This window comes from Scyliorhinus canicula, chromosome 2, assembly GCF_902713615.1.
Source record: "Scyliorhinus canicula chromosome 2, sScyCan1.1, whole genome shotgun sequence".
NCBI classification, from domain to species: Eukaryota; Metazoa; Chordata; class Chondrichthyes; order Carcharhiniformes; family Scyliorhinidae; genus Scyliorhinus; species Scyliorhinus canicula.
This window is the reverse complement of record NC_052147.1, coordinates 187355342-187371844: the sequence shown is the minus strand read 5'-3', so window position 1 is coordinate 187371844 and position 16503 is coordinate 187355342. Positions and strand designations below refer to the sequence as shown.

General features: G+C 45.6%; 1 protein-coding gene across 1 annotated transcript in view; it reads right to left on the bottom strand.

The window, feature by feature from the left end:
* The window catches only part of zswim2 (zinc finger, SWIM-type containing 2), an 84078-nt gene extending 68213 nt beyond the window's left edge, over positions 1 to 15865 (bottom strand). The window contains exons 1-3 of the mRNA XM_038789208.1: positions 15681 to 15865; positions 9330 to 9406; positions 7243 to 7283 (exon numbers count right to left, since the gene is read on the bottom strand). Of these exons, the coding sequence (XP_038645136.1) occupies positions 7243 to 7283; positions 9330 to 9406; positions 15681 to 15830 (268 nt within the window). The 5' untranslated portion in view covers positions 15831 to 15865. The remainder of the gene's footprint in view (positions 1 to 7242; positions 7284 to 9329; positions 9407 to 15680) is intronic.
* Between the last annotated feature and the right edge of the window lie 638 nt (positions 15866 to 16503).

Below are 16503 nucleotides of genomic sequence, written 5' to 3'. Positions count from 1 at the left end.
GCTGTGCCCACGGGTCCTCGACTCCTCACCTAACGGAAACAGTTTCTTTGCGTCCATCCTTTCTAAGCCATGTATTATCTTGTAAGTTTCTATTAGATCTCCCCTTAACCTTCTGAACTCCAATGAATACAATCCCAGGAACGCCAGCTGTTCCTCATATGCTAGACCCGCCATTCCAGGGATCATCCGTGTGAATCTCCGCTGGACACGCTCCAGTGCCAGTATGTCCTTCCTGAGATGTGGGGCCCAAAACTGGACACAGTACTCCAAATGGGGCCTAACCAGAGCCTTATAAAGGCTCAGTAGCACATCGCTGCTTTTATATTCCAACCCTCTTGAGATAAATGACAACATAGCATTCGCTTTCTTAATCACGGATTCAACCTGCATGTTTACCTTTAGGGAATCCTCGACTAGCACTCCCAGATCCTTTTGTACTTTGGCTTTATGAATTTTCTCACCGTTTAGAAAGTAGTCTATGCTTGGATTCTTTTTTCCAAAGTGCAAGACCTCACATTTTCTCACGTTGAAATGCATCAGCCATTTCCTGCACCACTCTCCCAAACTGTCTAGATCCTTCTGCAGCCTCCCCACTTCCTCAGCACTACCTGCCTGACCACCTAACTTTGTATCATCGGCAAACTTCGCTAGAATGCCCCCAGTCCCTTCATCCAGATCATTAATATATATGGTGAACAGCTGCGGCCCCAACACTGAACCCTGTGGGACACCGCTGGTCACCGGCTGCCATTCCGAAAAAGAACCTTTTATCCCAACTCTCTGCCTTCTGTCAGACAGCCAATCCTCAACCCATGCCAGTAGCTCACCTCGAACACCATGGGCCCTCACCTTACTCAGCAGCCTCCTGTGTGGCACCTTATCAAAGGCCTTTTGGAAATCCAGATAGACCACATCCACTGGGTTTCCCTGGTCTAACCTACTTGTCACCTCCTCAAAGAATTCTAACAGGTTCGTCAGGCACGACCTCCCCTTACTAAATCCATGTTGACTTGTTCTAATCCGACCCTGCTCTTCCAAGAAATTAGAAATCTCATCCTTAACGATCGATTCTAGAATTTTACCAACAACCGAGGTTAGGCTAATTGGCCTATAATTTTCCATCTTTTGTCTTGATCCTTTCTTGAACAAGGGGGTTACAACAGCGATCTTCCAATCGTCCGGGACTTTCCCTGACTCCAGTGATTTTTGAAAGATCTCAGCCACCTCCCTCAGAACTCTAGGATGTAGCCCATCGGGGCCAGGAGATTTGTCAATTTTAAGACCTTTTAGCTTTTTTAGCACCATCTCTTTTGTAATGGCAACCATACTCAACTCAGCCCCCTGACCCTTTATAATTTTTGGGATATTACTAACGTCTTCCACTGTGAAGACAGACGCAAAGTACTTATTAAGTTCTCCAGCCATTTCCTCATCTCCCATCACTAGCCTTCCAGAATCAGTTTGAATTGGCCCAATGTCTACTTTGGCCTGACGTTTGTTTCTTATGTATTGAAAGAAACTTTTACTATCATTTCTTATATTACTGGCTAGCCTGCCTTCATATTTGATCCTCTCCTTCCTTATTTGTCTCTTTGTTAACCTCTGTTTGTTTTTGTAGCCTTCCCAATCTTCTGATTTCCCGGTGCTTTTGGCCACTTTATAGGATCTCTCTTTTTCTTTGATACATTTCCTGACCTCCTTTGTCAGCCATGGCTGTCTAATCCCTCCCTGGATAATCTTTCTTTTCTTGGGGATGAACCTCTGTACAGTGTCCTCAATTATGCATACAAACTCCTGCCATTTTTGCTCTACTGTCTTCCCTGCTAGGGTCTGCTTCCAGTTGATTTTCACCAGTTCCTCTCTCATGCCCTCGTAATTACCTTTATTTAACTGTAACACCATTACATCCGATTTTGCCTTCTCTCTTTCAAACTGCAGACTGAACTCAACCATATTATGATCGCTGCTTCCTAAGTGTTCCCTTACTTTAAGATCTTTAATAAAGTCTGGTTCATTACATAGCACTAGGTCCAGAATAGCCTGCTCCCTTGTGGGCTCCATGACAAGCTGTTCCAAAAAGCCATCTTGTAAGCATTCCATGAATTCCTTTTCTTTGGATCCACTGGCTACATTATTTACCCAATCCACCTGCATATTGAAGTCCCCCATGATCACTGTGACCTTGCCTTTCTGACATGCCTTTTCTATTTCCCGGTACATGTTGCGCCCCTGGTCCTGACCACTGTTAGGCGGTCTGTACATAACTCCCATTATGGTTTTTTTGCCTTTGTGGTTCCTCAATTCTACCCACACAGACTCCACATCATCCGACCCTATGTCGTTTAGTGCCATAGATTTAATTTTGTTCTTAACTAACAAGGCAACCCCACCCCCTCGGCCCACCTCCCTGTCTTTTCGATAGGTTGTATATCCTTGGATGTTTAACTGCCAGTCCTGAACCCCCTGCAGCCATGTCTCTGTGATGCCTACCACATCATAATCATTCACGATGATCTGTGCCATTAGTTCATCTACTTTGTTACAAATGCTACGAGCATTCAGGTAAAGTGCCTTAATGTTAACTTTCTTATCAGTACAGATATTGGAAGTCCTAAGATGTCCAAAGTTATCCTTCCTTTTTGTTGCATTCCTAGTCTGCCTCAAGCTTAAATCCACCTGCCTACATGTTATCCTCCTGCGTATCTTGCCATTTAACTCCCTGCTCCCTGTCGCTTTCACTTTCCCTTCCCCCCAACTCAGAAGTTTAAAGTCCTACTGACCACCCTATTTATCCTCTTCGCTAGAACACTGGTTCCAGATCGGTTCAGGTGGAGACCGTCCCAACGGTACAGATCCCCCCGGTTCCACTTGCGCCACTTTCTCAAGAGAACATCTATTTTTAGTTATTTTTCTCGCACGGCACATTTAAAAAAATATAAATTTAAAGTACACAATTCATTTTTTTCAGTTAAGGGGCAATTTAGCGTGACCAATCCACCTAGCCTGCACATCTTTGGGTTGTGGGGGTGAAACCCACGCAAACACGGGGAGAGGCACGGCACATTTTAATGGAATCTACCAGCATTACTTTTTGTTGCCTTTGCAATCATTCACGCAGCATTTCATATCTTTTACGCCCCCAATGCCTATCAAATTTTTCAATTACCAAATTAAACTTATTTTTATAACTTCATTCTCAAAGTGGAATAAGAAATACAATTCTATAGCCAGCGGTCCAGCCAAATATAGTAACAATGCAATCTTTTGCTTCTCACTGACTGCTTTGAGGTTTAAGGCTGAGAGGTACTGTTCAATCTCTTGTTTAAAAATTTTCCAGTTCACATCTCCTTTACTCGGTGTGCTGAATGACTTTGGAGTCTGCAGATCCTCCATGAAGCTTTGACTGGGTATTTCTTTTTCGACGCTGCTGGTTGTTGCGATCGGAGTCTGAGATTTTGTCCTAAGTTTTTTTTTGAACGGAGATATTTTTTCTTTCTCCCTAATCCTTACTATTCTACTTTAGAAACCACTCCTGGTAACATGTGCTGTTCTCTGCTTTGCTTTAGCTGATTGGCTTGGATGCATAGTGTTGAACAAAGGACAAGTTTTGTTAACGAACAAAACTAACTGATTAACATTCCTAAATAAGATTGTACGTATTCCTAAAGTATAAGGTTGCTGAATTAAACTATGCTGTCTCTAACTACAGAACTCTCAAGTACACAGTGATCTCTCTTATGCCTAACCATCTTCTACCCAGAAGTCACATGATATATATATGACTATTCTGTGATTCCCTCTAGTGGTAAGAAGCATTATCATTAATTTGTTAACTCTTTACATCCCAGTCAAAATACATGCCATGACAGGGGCGAGTCAGACTTGAGGATATTAAGCGCCGCCGAGCAGCAGGCTGAGGAGGTCGGAGAGAGTGGTATCTCTCAGGTGGAGGTCAGCATGGGTCAACCAAGTGAGTTCCTAATGCAGATATATCCTCATAGAAAATGAGTCACCTCTCTCCCCCGCACCACTGCTACCCGGAATCTTACCATGTGTCTTGCCTTTTGTCTTGCAGGATCACCATCTGACGAGGCTGGCCCGTCTGGGGTACCACTCCCCGACCGCAATCCAGAATACCTTGGAGGAGCTGTGCGGGGACAAAATTGTGGATGATTCTCCGTCAGCGGGATACCCCGCTTCACCGGCAGCACACCGAAGTCCGTGGGTTTCCTGACGACATGGGATGGCCAAAATGAGAAACCCCATTAGCTGGCTTCTGGAACGGAGGATCTCGCTGCCGGCGGGGGCGCACCGCACTGGAAAACGGGGCTGGCTGGACAGAGAATCCCGCCCACTGAGTTTTTATCACTGCTGTCACTTGAACCCTCCACCACCCCAGAAGCTATCACCTCGGTGGGGCATTTTAACGAAGAGGTTCCTGGGATACTTTGTAATGCATATGTCACACATGCTGCAGTAAATCAGGTGGAGGTAGGAAGCCCTACAGAGTGGGGAATTGGAGGGCTGCCCGATCCCAGAAACTATGTGCAACCTAGACAGGTTCTGCACTTCTGGAAAGAATGATCCCACCAATGGGGGAGATGCAGATGCAGAGTCGGACTGTACAGGAGGGAGTGTCAGCAACTTTCCAGCGTCTGCAGGTGCAGTTGGAGGAGTCCAATCGCCTTCAGAAGCAGGAGTTACCCAAGCCAGCACTGAACAGGTGGTGTCTGCAATAGAAGCCTTGGGTGAGAAAGTCACAGCCATGGGTCAGGACATCCAACGCCTGGAGCACGCTGTTTTATCAATGGTTGAGGCTCAGACAGGGGTGTTCAGTCACAGGCAGCCATGTACCGGGCCCACATGGACATTGCTGCTGCGTTCCATAGCACGGCCCAGTCACAGAGAATCATGCTGAGGGCGCCGAGATCATTGGGCTTGCGCTGGCTGATCTGGGCCAAACAAGGAGGAACATGACCAAGGTACGGAGAGACATGTTGCACTCACTGAGAGATGTATCCCAGCCTCTGTGCTCCACGGCTGTGGGCATCAGCACCCTATTGAGACAAGAGCGGGCCTCCAGGACTGGCTGTGCCAGGTGACAGCGGAGCCTCAGCAGCTAATTCCAGCCTCACCTCTGTCCAGGGAGTAGCCATTTAGCACCCTCAGGGAGGAGGAGATGATGGGGCCAGTCCCGGTGGCCTCCCATAAACAGGGTGCTAGAACACCCCAGCCCTTCTGAATCCCGCCCCACTTGACACGGCCACATCTGATGGGCAACGTGCAGCATAGGGTGGCACACCATCACGTGTGACACCCGGAAGATTGCCAGGCCTGTTCAGATCCAGGCTCAGCAGAGGATGGCTGCCTAAGGCATCGTAGCTCGCAGGGCGAGAAGGGCAGCAGGCCACCGCCACATCTGATGTGCTGTCTGAGGTTACACCAAGAAAGAGCGGGAGAGCACATAAGTTAAGGCAGTTAGACACCAATTAAGTTGGCACGGGTACTGCACATAGGTTAGAGGTAGGGGGTCAGGGCAGAACGATTGTACATAGTCACAATAAACACCTTTGCACCAACATTCTGACCCACCTCGATCCTCTGTCTGAAGGGTATGAGGGATGGACTGGGCAGGGTGTAGAGGGTGTGCCGGACAGGGTGTGTGATCCATCACTGCGCATCATCCCCATTTCCCTCCAATGCATTATGTGCAGCTGGTGGTCACACACAAACTGTATATTCAGGAAGTGGAAGCCCTTCCAATTGATGAAGGACACCCCCTCATGAGCCGTGTGTAGGGTTCTATCTATCACCCCCTGTACCTGGGGCATGTCAGTGACGGTGGCGAATCCTGCTGCCCGGATATCTTGGTGAGCCTGGTCTCGGCTGAAGGACATGCAGTTTACAGCCTGGGCATACATGGCATTCGTAACGGCGCGGATGCACCTGTGCATGATGACTGGTATACCCCACATGGACCACCACTCGGTGCCTAGAAAGACCCCAAGGCAAAAAGTTCAAGGTGACCATCACCTAAACAGCCACTGGCAGCGGGTGTTCTCCATACCCCCCATGGTTCCAGATGTGCCATCATATGGCACAAGAGGCACACAGTCTCCCTGCTCAGCCAAATTCTTTGGTGACATGCTCGACCCTGCATCGAAGGACATCACTGATGGTATAGATGTGGCCTGATGCGGCGCCCCCTCTGGACCCCCTCCTCAACCTTTGGAATAGCCGGTTCTCTATCCTCATCTGCTGGCCCCCACTTCTATGGGCATAATACCCCCAGGCTCCTCGTGTGCAGAGTCCTCCCCGAGCAATGCCTATGGCTGCAGGCTCAGTGTGTCCGAAAGGGCATCTGCGGCCAGGTAGAATGCAACCATTCTGGGTTGCATTCTGAACTCTATTCTCTGCAGCAGGGGAAAATAGAGGAGATGTTAGCAGGTTAAGTATTTTCTTGCATACCCTATTCTAACAGGCCTCATGTTGGCCCTGGGTTGCATCTTATTCCACCCTCTGCATTTCCGCTCCCCCCATGTTATCATACATACTGCACACCTGACCCCATCAGTGCATTGCACCAGGAGCCTCGACCCCCACCCACCATCCCTATCAACCAGGGTACCAGTGGTTGCCACAGCCCGTGTTAGCGATGGGCTCTACGGGCCCTGTACTGTTTCCCTAGTGGGGTCTACTGTGGCTCTCCTCACTGGGTGGGTCGTGTGTTATCTCACCAGTAGGGTGGCACAGGGTTATGCGGTAGAGAAACACCAATCACCTCCATGCTTCGGGCTTGTGCGTGGGCAGGTCCTATAGCTGGGGTTGGGCGAGGGGGGGTTAGGGTCTGCTGAGGACTTTGTTGCACTGTGATGTGGGTCCTGGGTGTGACACACGGGTTGTGTCAACCTGTCCAAGGGCAAGATAGATGGGAGCAGGGGGCGGTGGGCAGGCAGGGCTTGCGGACAGCTGAGGCGTGGGCTAACTGAGTGTTGGAATATAAGTAAATGAAAAAGATTTGGATGCGGGCTTCACTGGCAGCAAATATTATAGATGAAATGTACAAATGGTTTATTTTCAAATGTAAGAATGTAATTAAAATGAAAGATATTATATTCTTTGCAATCCTGGTGAGTTTTATTTATTTCAGTTTGAAAGAACAGTTTAGAACATTCCATTAAGTGAGATTAAACTTAAACCCAAGCAATATTTTAAAATCTATAACTGAATTCTACAACTTACATTCATGACCACGTGGTAACCTGAACTTCTTTAACAAAATCCTGTTTGAAAAGAAAATAAGTTAAAATATATCCAAAAATAGCAAAATGTCAATTTCAACGTAACCACAGGCAGTATTTTGGATTTTCACAGGAACTTCATTGCAGTATTAATGTAAAACTACTTTTGACACTAATAAAGATTATTATTATGATTATTTTGAAGTTCAATTTTCTCCTTACATCTTATATTTTGAATGGGTTAACTCCATAGTAGGAATGATTCTCAGTGCTCATGGCATCCGAATACATTCTTCATCTGGTCATTATTCATGTCCAAGCCTTAATAGTGAATGTTGGCGGGGTATTTAACTGCAGTGGGAAAAACCTGTACTTCACGCATGTGCACCAGCAGTGATTCATGGTTAGCAATAAGGAAGAGAAACCAAGACTAATTTACCTTTCTTTAACCAGGGTACAAAAACAATCATAGTACCTTCTAACATTTCAGCTGAGATCAGCTAACTCAGCAAAAACTGGAGACTACAATTGGATACAAGAAATGGGAGCAGCAGAAGACCATACAGGCCTTGAGCTTGGTCCATCATTTAATGCGTTGATCTTCTGCCCATTCCCCATATCGCTTGATTCCCTCAGACGTCAAAAATCTGTCTTCTCAGCCTTAAATATAGTCAACGATAGAGCATCCACAACCCTTTGTGGTACACAATTCCAAAGATTCATGACCCTTTGAGTGAAGACCATATTTGGCTAGTCTGTATTTGCTGCATAAACTTGCAATACATCAGCACTATTTCCACATACTTAATGTTTTCATTAACCTACTAATTATATTTTTACAGCTTAAGTTTGCAAAAGGAGAAAAACACAAAGGGAGTGCTCAGAATATAAAGTACTTCCCTTCAATCTAATTGTTATTATGATCTAATTACTTAAGATATTTGATGTGCTACTTGTTTTTCGTATAGAGACCAACTCCAAACTTGCCCTCTCATTAAATAATGACTCAGATAATAGCGGCTGCATGACTAATGGCGTCTCCTTGGGAAAGAATACTGATTGACATCCTTTCCTTTCCTAAATGCAGATTGGGAGGTGCCTATGCTGGGAAAGTTCAGTACTGGCCAAATACACAACAGTGCTCAATTAGTGCTGAATTTTCCTGGCTAAGACACTTTCCACTTAACATCCAGGAAGGGGAAAACATGCTGAACAGCCACTCATACTGATGACATTTGCTGAGCAGATCCCTGATGAGATACCCACGCATATACAAGGTGGTAAAAGAAAACCAAGTAATTTCTACCAAAAGTACTTCCCTCTCCCACATAATTTCCTTTGCTTCAATTATAATGTAGCTGTGTGGAATTTATGCAATCCGTCATTGAAATAGTTTCAAATAAATATATCATTATTCTGCTGGAGCTACAATGAGAACTGACTGTGCTCACTCAGCACGGTAAATTCTAGAAAATTAACAGTTCACACTGTCTAACTACTTCAAAAGTAAAAGCAGTAGAATCATTAATTAAAAGCAGAAACATGTGCAAGTCAACAAAACTAACTCCAAAGCAATGCCAAAATCGTAGGCAATCCATAGTCAAGACAAAAGCAAATATTAACTACAGAAATATTTATTTTTTTACATTAATTTTGAGAAGATGGTAGAACTTATTTACTTTCAACTTTGAGCTGGCATATCTAATAAAATAGTTGGGGGTTGTGCTTACTTATACAGATTTTAAGGAATTTCTGCTTTTCAAAATGTATTTGCGTGACTATTGCTGTGTTCTGTCCTTTCTTTCACTTTCAGTGGTTAAACTTATCTGCAATTTTCCTCAAAATACGAGTCCCAATGGGCCAGTCAGTAAGAGATGTGTTCTTCTGAAGACGCATATGGGCAAATCAATCTCCAATTGTACTGAAGGCTATTAAGATTTCTCTTAACAGTAAGATGATATCATGATCAAAATTATGGCCAGCTGCTTAACCTACCACCCACAAAAGATTCCAGATTGAAACATTGACATTTTTTAAATTCAGAAATTTGCCCAATGAATCAAAAACAGTGCAAGAAAATGAATTCACCAGCAGATATGTTTGCAGAGGTCCTTTTCTTTGATAAATGTGGAACAGCTACAGTTGTGAAGATTTCCTATATTCACCTTCCAGAAAATAGAAATAATTGAAATTAGTGTAGTTCCACATTTCCACAAATATCCAACACTGCCTGTTCATGTGATTGACTTGATTTATTGTCACATGTACCGAAGTACAGTGAAGAGTCTTTTTCTGCGGCCGAGGAACGTACACAGTACGGACATAGTAGACACAAGAATAATCGACAGAGAACATTGACAAATGGTACATCGACAAAACAGTGATTGTTTACAGGGCGGAACAAGGGGCCAAACAAAGCAAATACATGAGCAAGAGCAGCATAGGGTGTCGTGAATAGTATTCTTACAGGGAACAGATCAGTCCGAGGGGGAGTCGTTGTGGAGTCTTGTAGCTGTGGGGAGGAAGCTGTTCCTATGTCTGGAAGTGCGGGTCTTCAGACTTCTGTACCATCTGTCTGATGGAAGGGTTTGGAAGAAGGTAATGCCTGGGTGGGAAGGGTTTCTGATAATGCAGTCTGCCTTCCTGAGGCAGCGAGAGGTGTATACAGAATCAATGTGGAGTTGCAAATACAGATTCCTTTCTCTTCATTTCTATTGGTAGAAATAAAATTTTTACTGAATCCTGACTTGTTCTTTCATGATTTTAAGTTCAAGTACAAATAGTGGGTGGGATTTACTGAGCAACTTGCCGCATATTTTGTGGTGGCGAGATCAGCGGGATCTTCTAATCACATCGTTGTCAACAGGGTTTCCTGTTGAAGGCAACTTGCCGCCGTTAAACCCATGGCGAAGCGTGACTTTGGCAGGACCGGAAGCTTCCCCCCAGCATGAACGGCAGTAAATAACTCATAACCCAATAACTCATTCTAAATAAAGAAAAAAAGTGTTCTCTAATTAAATATGATATTTATCCTTATTTATTTGTTTAATTGCCAGTGTAATGACCATTTTTTCACATACTCTAGGTTTCCAAATTTGACAATTGAGTATTGGTTAAAAAACCCAGACATTAGGATTTTCATCTTGCACTTTTTTCAAATTTCAAATTTCAAAGTGAACAACAATTTATACTGCTAAGAAAAGGGTGTAGATTGTATGGCAAGTGGACTAAAAATACTCGCAAAGGTCCTGGCCAAAAGGCTGGAAGGCTGCATACCAGAGGTGGTCGCAGAGGACCAAACGGGTTTTGCCAAGGGTAGGCAACTCACTGTGAACGTCAGACGGTTGCTGAATGTAATAATGACCCCTCCCGGGGAGAGGAGATTGTCTCCGGGGACACAGAAAAGGCCTTTGACAGAGTTGAATGGAAGTACCTCCTTGAGGTACTGCAACAGTTTGGGCTAGGAGCGGGATTTACTGCCTGGGTGAGACTCCTATATAACGCTCAAACTAACACCACTAGCTCTGAATACTTCGAGCTACAAAAAGGCACAAGGCAAGGCTGCCCATTGTCCCCACTCTTGTTTGCGCTAGCCCTGGCGATAGCCCTGTGAGACGCAAAAAGCTGGCAAGACATCCAGAGAGGAGACAGAGAGCACAGAGATTCACTCCAAGTGGATGACGTGCTCATATATGTTTTGAAGCCGCAGGAAGGACTGAAGGCAATCATGCAGATCCTAAAAGAGTTTGGAACCTTCTGAGGCCACAAACTTAACCTGGGAAAAAGTGAGGCATTCCCAGTGAACCCAAATGGGAGAGGGGCAGAGCTGGAGGGGCTCCCGTTTAAAACGGCCCAGAATAGATTCCGATATCTGGGGATCCAAATAGCTATGGACTGGACACAGATCCACAAGTGGAATCTGACCAGCCTAGTGGAGGAAGTAAAAAAGAACCTACAGAGGTGGGGCTAACTCCCACTCGCTCTGGCGGGAAGAGTGCAGATGATCAAGATGAATGCACTGCCAAGGTTCCTCTTCCTGTTCAGATCTTCATCCCAAGGCCTTTTTAAAAAACGTAGACGGATTAATCATGGCGTTTGTGTGGGGGAGAAGACCCCGAGAATTCCCAAACTGACACTGCAAAGAAGGAAAATAAAAGGTGGCTTGGCGTTACCGAACCTGCAGTACTATGACAGGGCAGCAATGATGGAAAGAGTGAGGGGATGGGTGCACGAACATGACTCACAGTGGGTATGGATGAAGGGGGCCTCCTGTCAGGGAACAACCCTCCGGGCCCTGGCTACAGCAGCACTCCCATTCCCCTCGCCAAAATATACAACAAGCCTTGTGGTAGCGGCCACGCTGAGAACGTGGGCCCAACTGAGACAGCACTTCAGGATATCCCACATGGCTCCCATCTCTGGCAATCACAGATTCCCCCAGCCATGTTTAGGAAATGGAGGCAGGATGGGAGTGCACTGATGGTCAGGGGCTTTTACGCAGGACATAGACTGGCGACACTGGACGAACTGACAGAGAAGTGGGAACTGCCGACAGGACAGGACACCTGAAAATAAAGCACTTCCTCCGCAAAGCGACAGTAGGGAACCCCGGGGCCCCAGAAACCACACTATTAGAGGACCTGATAAGTACAAGCAGCAAAGAAGGGGGACTATGTGGGAAAATGTTTGGACAGCTACTGGACAGAACTCAAACACCACTGGACGAGACCAGATGGAAATGAGAGGATGAACTGGGGACAGAAGTAGGGTGAAGACTCTGGAGCGAGGCACTGAGCAGGTCCAACTCCACCTCCTCCTGCGCAAGGCTCAGCCTCATGCGGTTCAAAGTGGTGCACAGAATGCACCTGACCAGAACCCGAATGAGCAGGTTCTTCCCGGAGGTGGAGGACAAATGTGAACAATGCCAAAGGGGCCCGGTCAACCATACACACATGTTCTGGGCTTGTCTTAAACTTGCTGGGTTCTGGACAGCATTCTCTGAGGCAATGTCCAAGGTTGTGGGGGTGAGGGTGAAACCACGCCCAATTGTGGCAATCTTTGGGGTATCGGAGCAGCCAGACCTACAGATGGGGAAAGGGCCGACGACCTTGCTTTCGCTTCCCTAATCGCACACCGCAAAATCCTGCTCAGCTGGCGATCAGCAGCAACGCTCACAGCTGCAGACTAGCTCGCTGACCTTTCGGAATTTCTCCACCAGGAGAAGATCAAGTATGTCATCCGAGGATCGGAGGAATGCTTCCTAGATGCATGGGGGCAGCTCGTCGACCTGTTCCAAAACCTGTTCAAGGCCAGCAACAATGAATAAGATGGGAAACGGGAGAGACAGAAAGAAAAAGAGGAAGGACACGGAGAAAATAAGGATGGGGGGGGGGGGGGGGGGGGGGCGCCAGGAGGGACCACAAGCTGAGCCAGAGGGCGGCAAAATGTATACAGGGTAAATTAAGGGAAGGGCAGGATAAACCTTTCTGTACAATACAATAAATTAACGCGGCAAACAATGTATATAACTGTTTATAAATTTGGAAAATGCCAATAAAAATATTTAAAAAAAAGAAAATGTACCAGGGAATGGTTGATCCAATACTTTTGCTGAATTGAAAAAGGTGCAATATCTGGCCAAGTACTTTCGGCGTGCAGAGGACAAGATCTACATATGAATATGTGTAGCTTCCAACGTGCATAATTGAACCCCATTGCATGCTCAACTGGTTAGTTATTAATGTAATTTTTAGCAAACTTGGGATTGTTAAGTGCTGTCCAATTGCAGAATTATATCTGATGCTGGACACTTATGTTCTGAGTTTTACGAGCCTGGCTGCTTGAGTATGGTCAATTGCAAATAGCCAAGAGGATGTGCTATTTGATATGATCCACCAGTCACTGGGACATACTGCCTAAATATCTGGCATCATATTGGCACTAAAATTCATATGCCACATCACCTCATTTGCGTAATAGGTGGAACACCTTTTTGGCTTGATGCTGTTTAACCCAGTATGGTGGTTAAGGCAAGTCATATAAATTAATTTAAGGAGAGGTTCGATAATTATTTGAGGGAGAAAGAAATTAAAGGATATGTTGGTGGGGTGAGATCTATAAAGGTAAGCGGAGGAGTGTGTGGAGCACAAATGTGTGATTAACTGATTGTCACATGTACCGTGAAAAGTATTTTTCTGTGGCCAAGAGAACATAGAACATACAGAACATAGAGTGCAAAGGAGGCCATTCGGCGCATCAAGTCTGCACCGACCCACTTAAGCTCTCACTTCCATCCTATCCCCGTAACCCTATAACCCCATCTAACCTTTTTGATCACGAAGGGCAATTTATCATGGCCAATCCACCTAACCTGCACGTCTTTGGACTGTGGGAGGAAACCGGAGCACCTGGAGGAAACCCACGCAGACACGGGGAGAACGTGCAGACTCCACACAGACAGTGACCCAGCGGGGAATCGAACCTGGGACCCTGGCGCTGTGAAGCCACAGTGCTATCCACTTGTGATACCGTTTACTATGTGCGTGTACACATAGTAGATAAAAAGGGACAAAAAGACTTGTTTCTGACTTGTGACTTGTTTCTGTTCTGTAAATCTCTATTTCATTCCATCCACATTATCTCTCCAATGCCATTCTCATATCCTTGCAAATCCAAAGTAAATAATTCATTCTTGTTTATCAAAATTAAAGGACAAATATTACAAAGTACTCCAACTCAATATAAAATTGTCCCTCATGCGAATTTCACCACCAAGAGGGAAATTCAACAACATACTAAAATATCCTTCTTCAATCACTGATGGAATGTCTGTCCACTTTTCATTCCATTGATTTAGTTTGATTGAAATTATTCAGACCAATGCTGAAAGAGCACTGACAAGCAGTTCATTAATAACAAAGGCTGACAAATCTGGCAGCTCCTGGGGAGTTGTTGTTTAATGTGAGGGAGAGCAAGATGATCCCTCGTTGGAGTACACAGAGGGACTGAAAGAGAATGAGACATTTTTTGTGCAGTCAGGTTATGCACAAAATTCAATGTTTTTGCCACATTATCAGTGCAGCCTACAGCAGACCTGTTTATAAAACTGGATTGGGCTGTTCAGAAATTGTAGAGAGACAGACACTGGTATGAACAAGACAGTTCCATTTTATGATTTTTGTCCCACGACTGTCATGCATCTGGCAAAAAAATGGGAACAAAAATCAGCTCCATGGGAATTCAAACCTTTGGTTAGACATCAGACTTCTATGCTACTGGGAATGTAATAATTCCATACTTATTTTTTTGTGTGTGCATGCAACATCTATGCTCATATTAACTGAGACCAGTAAATAAATGTAAATTATGTTCCTGAGGTCCTCCTCTCGTGAATTGTGGATACAAGGCCACCTTGAATTTATTTCATGCTCTCGTCATCTCACTCTATGAAAAGAATGAATGACAATTTGGGGAATAGAAAGGAATTAATTAGACAGTCTAACTACCGTCCGAGGACATTTACATCCAAAATGGTCTTGACCATGGCAAGAAATAATATGCAACTTTGGGAAAGATTTTGTGTTATGGCAATGGTAAACAGGAAAGTGTAACTTGGTGCTTGAGTTTTATGCTTTTTGGTGTAAGTAATGAAAACGACATAAGGGCCAGGATTCTCCCCTACCCAGCGGGGGGGGGGGGGGGGGGGGGGGGGGGGTCCCGGTGGGATGGAGTGGCAGAACCACTCCGGCGTCGGGCCTCCCCAAAGGTGCGGAATTCTCCGCATCTTTAGGGGCTCGGCCCGCACCGGAGTGGCTCCCGTTCCGCCAGCCAGCGCGAACGGCCTTTGGCGCCCCACCAGCCGGGGCCGAAAGGCCTTCGCCGGCCGGCGGAAGCCCGCGCATGCGCCGGTGCATCAGCGACTGCTGACGTCATAGTGGCGCATGCGCAGGCCATGGTGAAGGCGATGGCTGGGCGGAAGAAAAAGAGTGCCCCCACGGCACAGGCCCGCCCGCCTATCGGCCAGGCCACCGTGGCGGCACCCCCTGGGGCCAGATCGCCCTGCGCCCCCCCCCCCCAGGAGCCCGGCGCCCGCCCGCGCCGCCAATCCCGCTGGCACCAGATGTGCTTTGATTCCCACCGGTGGGAAAGGGCTGTCAGCAGCGGGACTTGGGCCCATCGCGGGCCGGAGAATCGCCGCGGGTGGTCCGCCGACCGGTGTGGCGCGAATCCCGCCCCCGCCAATTCCCGGGTGGCGGAGAATTCGGGCCACGGTGGGGGCGGGATTGACGCTGGCCCCGGGCGATTCTCCGACCCCCCGGAGATTCTCTGAATGTCAAAGCTGAAGAAATGCTGAGAACTTCAATTAGTCAAAATTAAATAATGGAATAAGTTCCAATTACAAATGGAACTTGTAATTTTTCTTAATTTTTGTATTCTTACTTTAAAATACTTAGCGGCACCCTCTTCTTTAAGAAGAAATCCAACTGGACCTAATTCTCTCAGAATGTATATTGTTGCTTTGAGTGCTTCATCTTGATGCCAGCTAACTAAATCGGTTGCACTTCTTCTTAACGGAGTTGCTCGTGCCATGTTGAGAAAGTAAGGCTCAGGTAATCTCAAGTACCTAAAGAAAATGATACAAACAATGAAATTACAGACCTCATACTCACATAACTGTTAATTTTATTTAACATACAGGAAAGGTTCAGAGTGCATTATTTGTTGTTAATCAAGTTGTATCTTGAATGGTATTTACAATTTCCTATAGAGCGCTTGAGTTCTGAGGCATCGGTCACTCCTTAAGTCTTGATTTCATCTTCACACTTGTCCTATATCTACTTTCACGGCAACATAAAGTTGGAGTGTAAAAGTTGTATCTTTTTGACATTAATCATTGGTCTGACTTGGATATGTTCTCATGTACCTCTGCAATTTTTCCCTCAGTTAATGGACTGATAAAACACTGAAAGACATGATCTGATAGAAATTGATAAGCTGCTTTATTTTGCTATAAGGTGAACATGTGGAAAAGCAGTTGTCACTTAATAAGTACACACTATTTTTGTGTAATAACACAATGTAAAGAATGCCTTACTTCTCAAATCAGTGACTTAAACAATATAATTTCTCACTGTCCCTAGCATTTCTACCCTCTCTCTTTACAAATGTGACTACTCATTCCAATGATATCCTTCTTAAATCGGACAAAAGATTCTAACTGCAGCATAAGGCAATATTTTTCAAACTTTTTTTCCGGGGACTC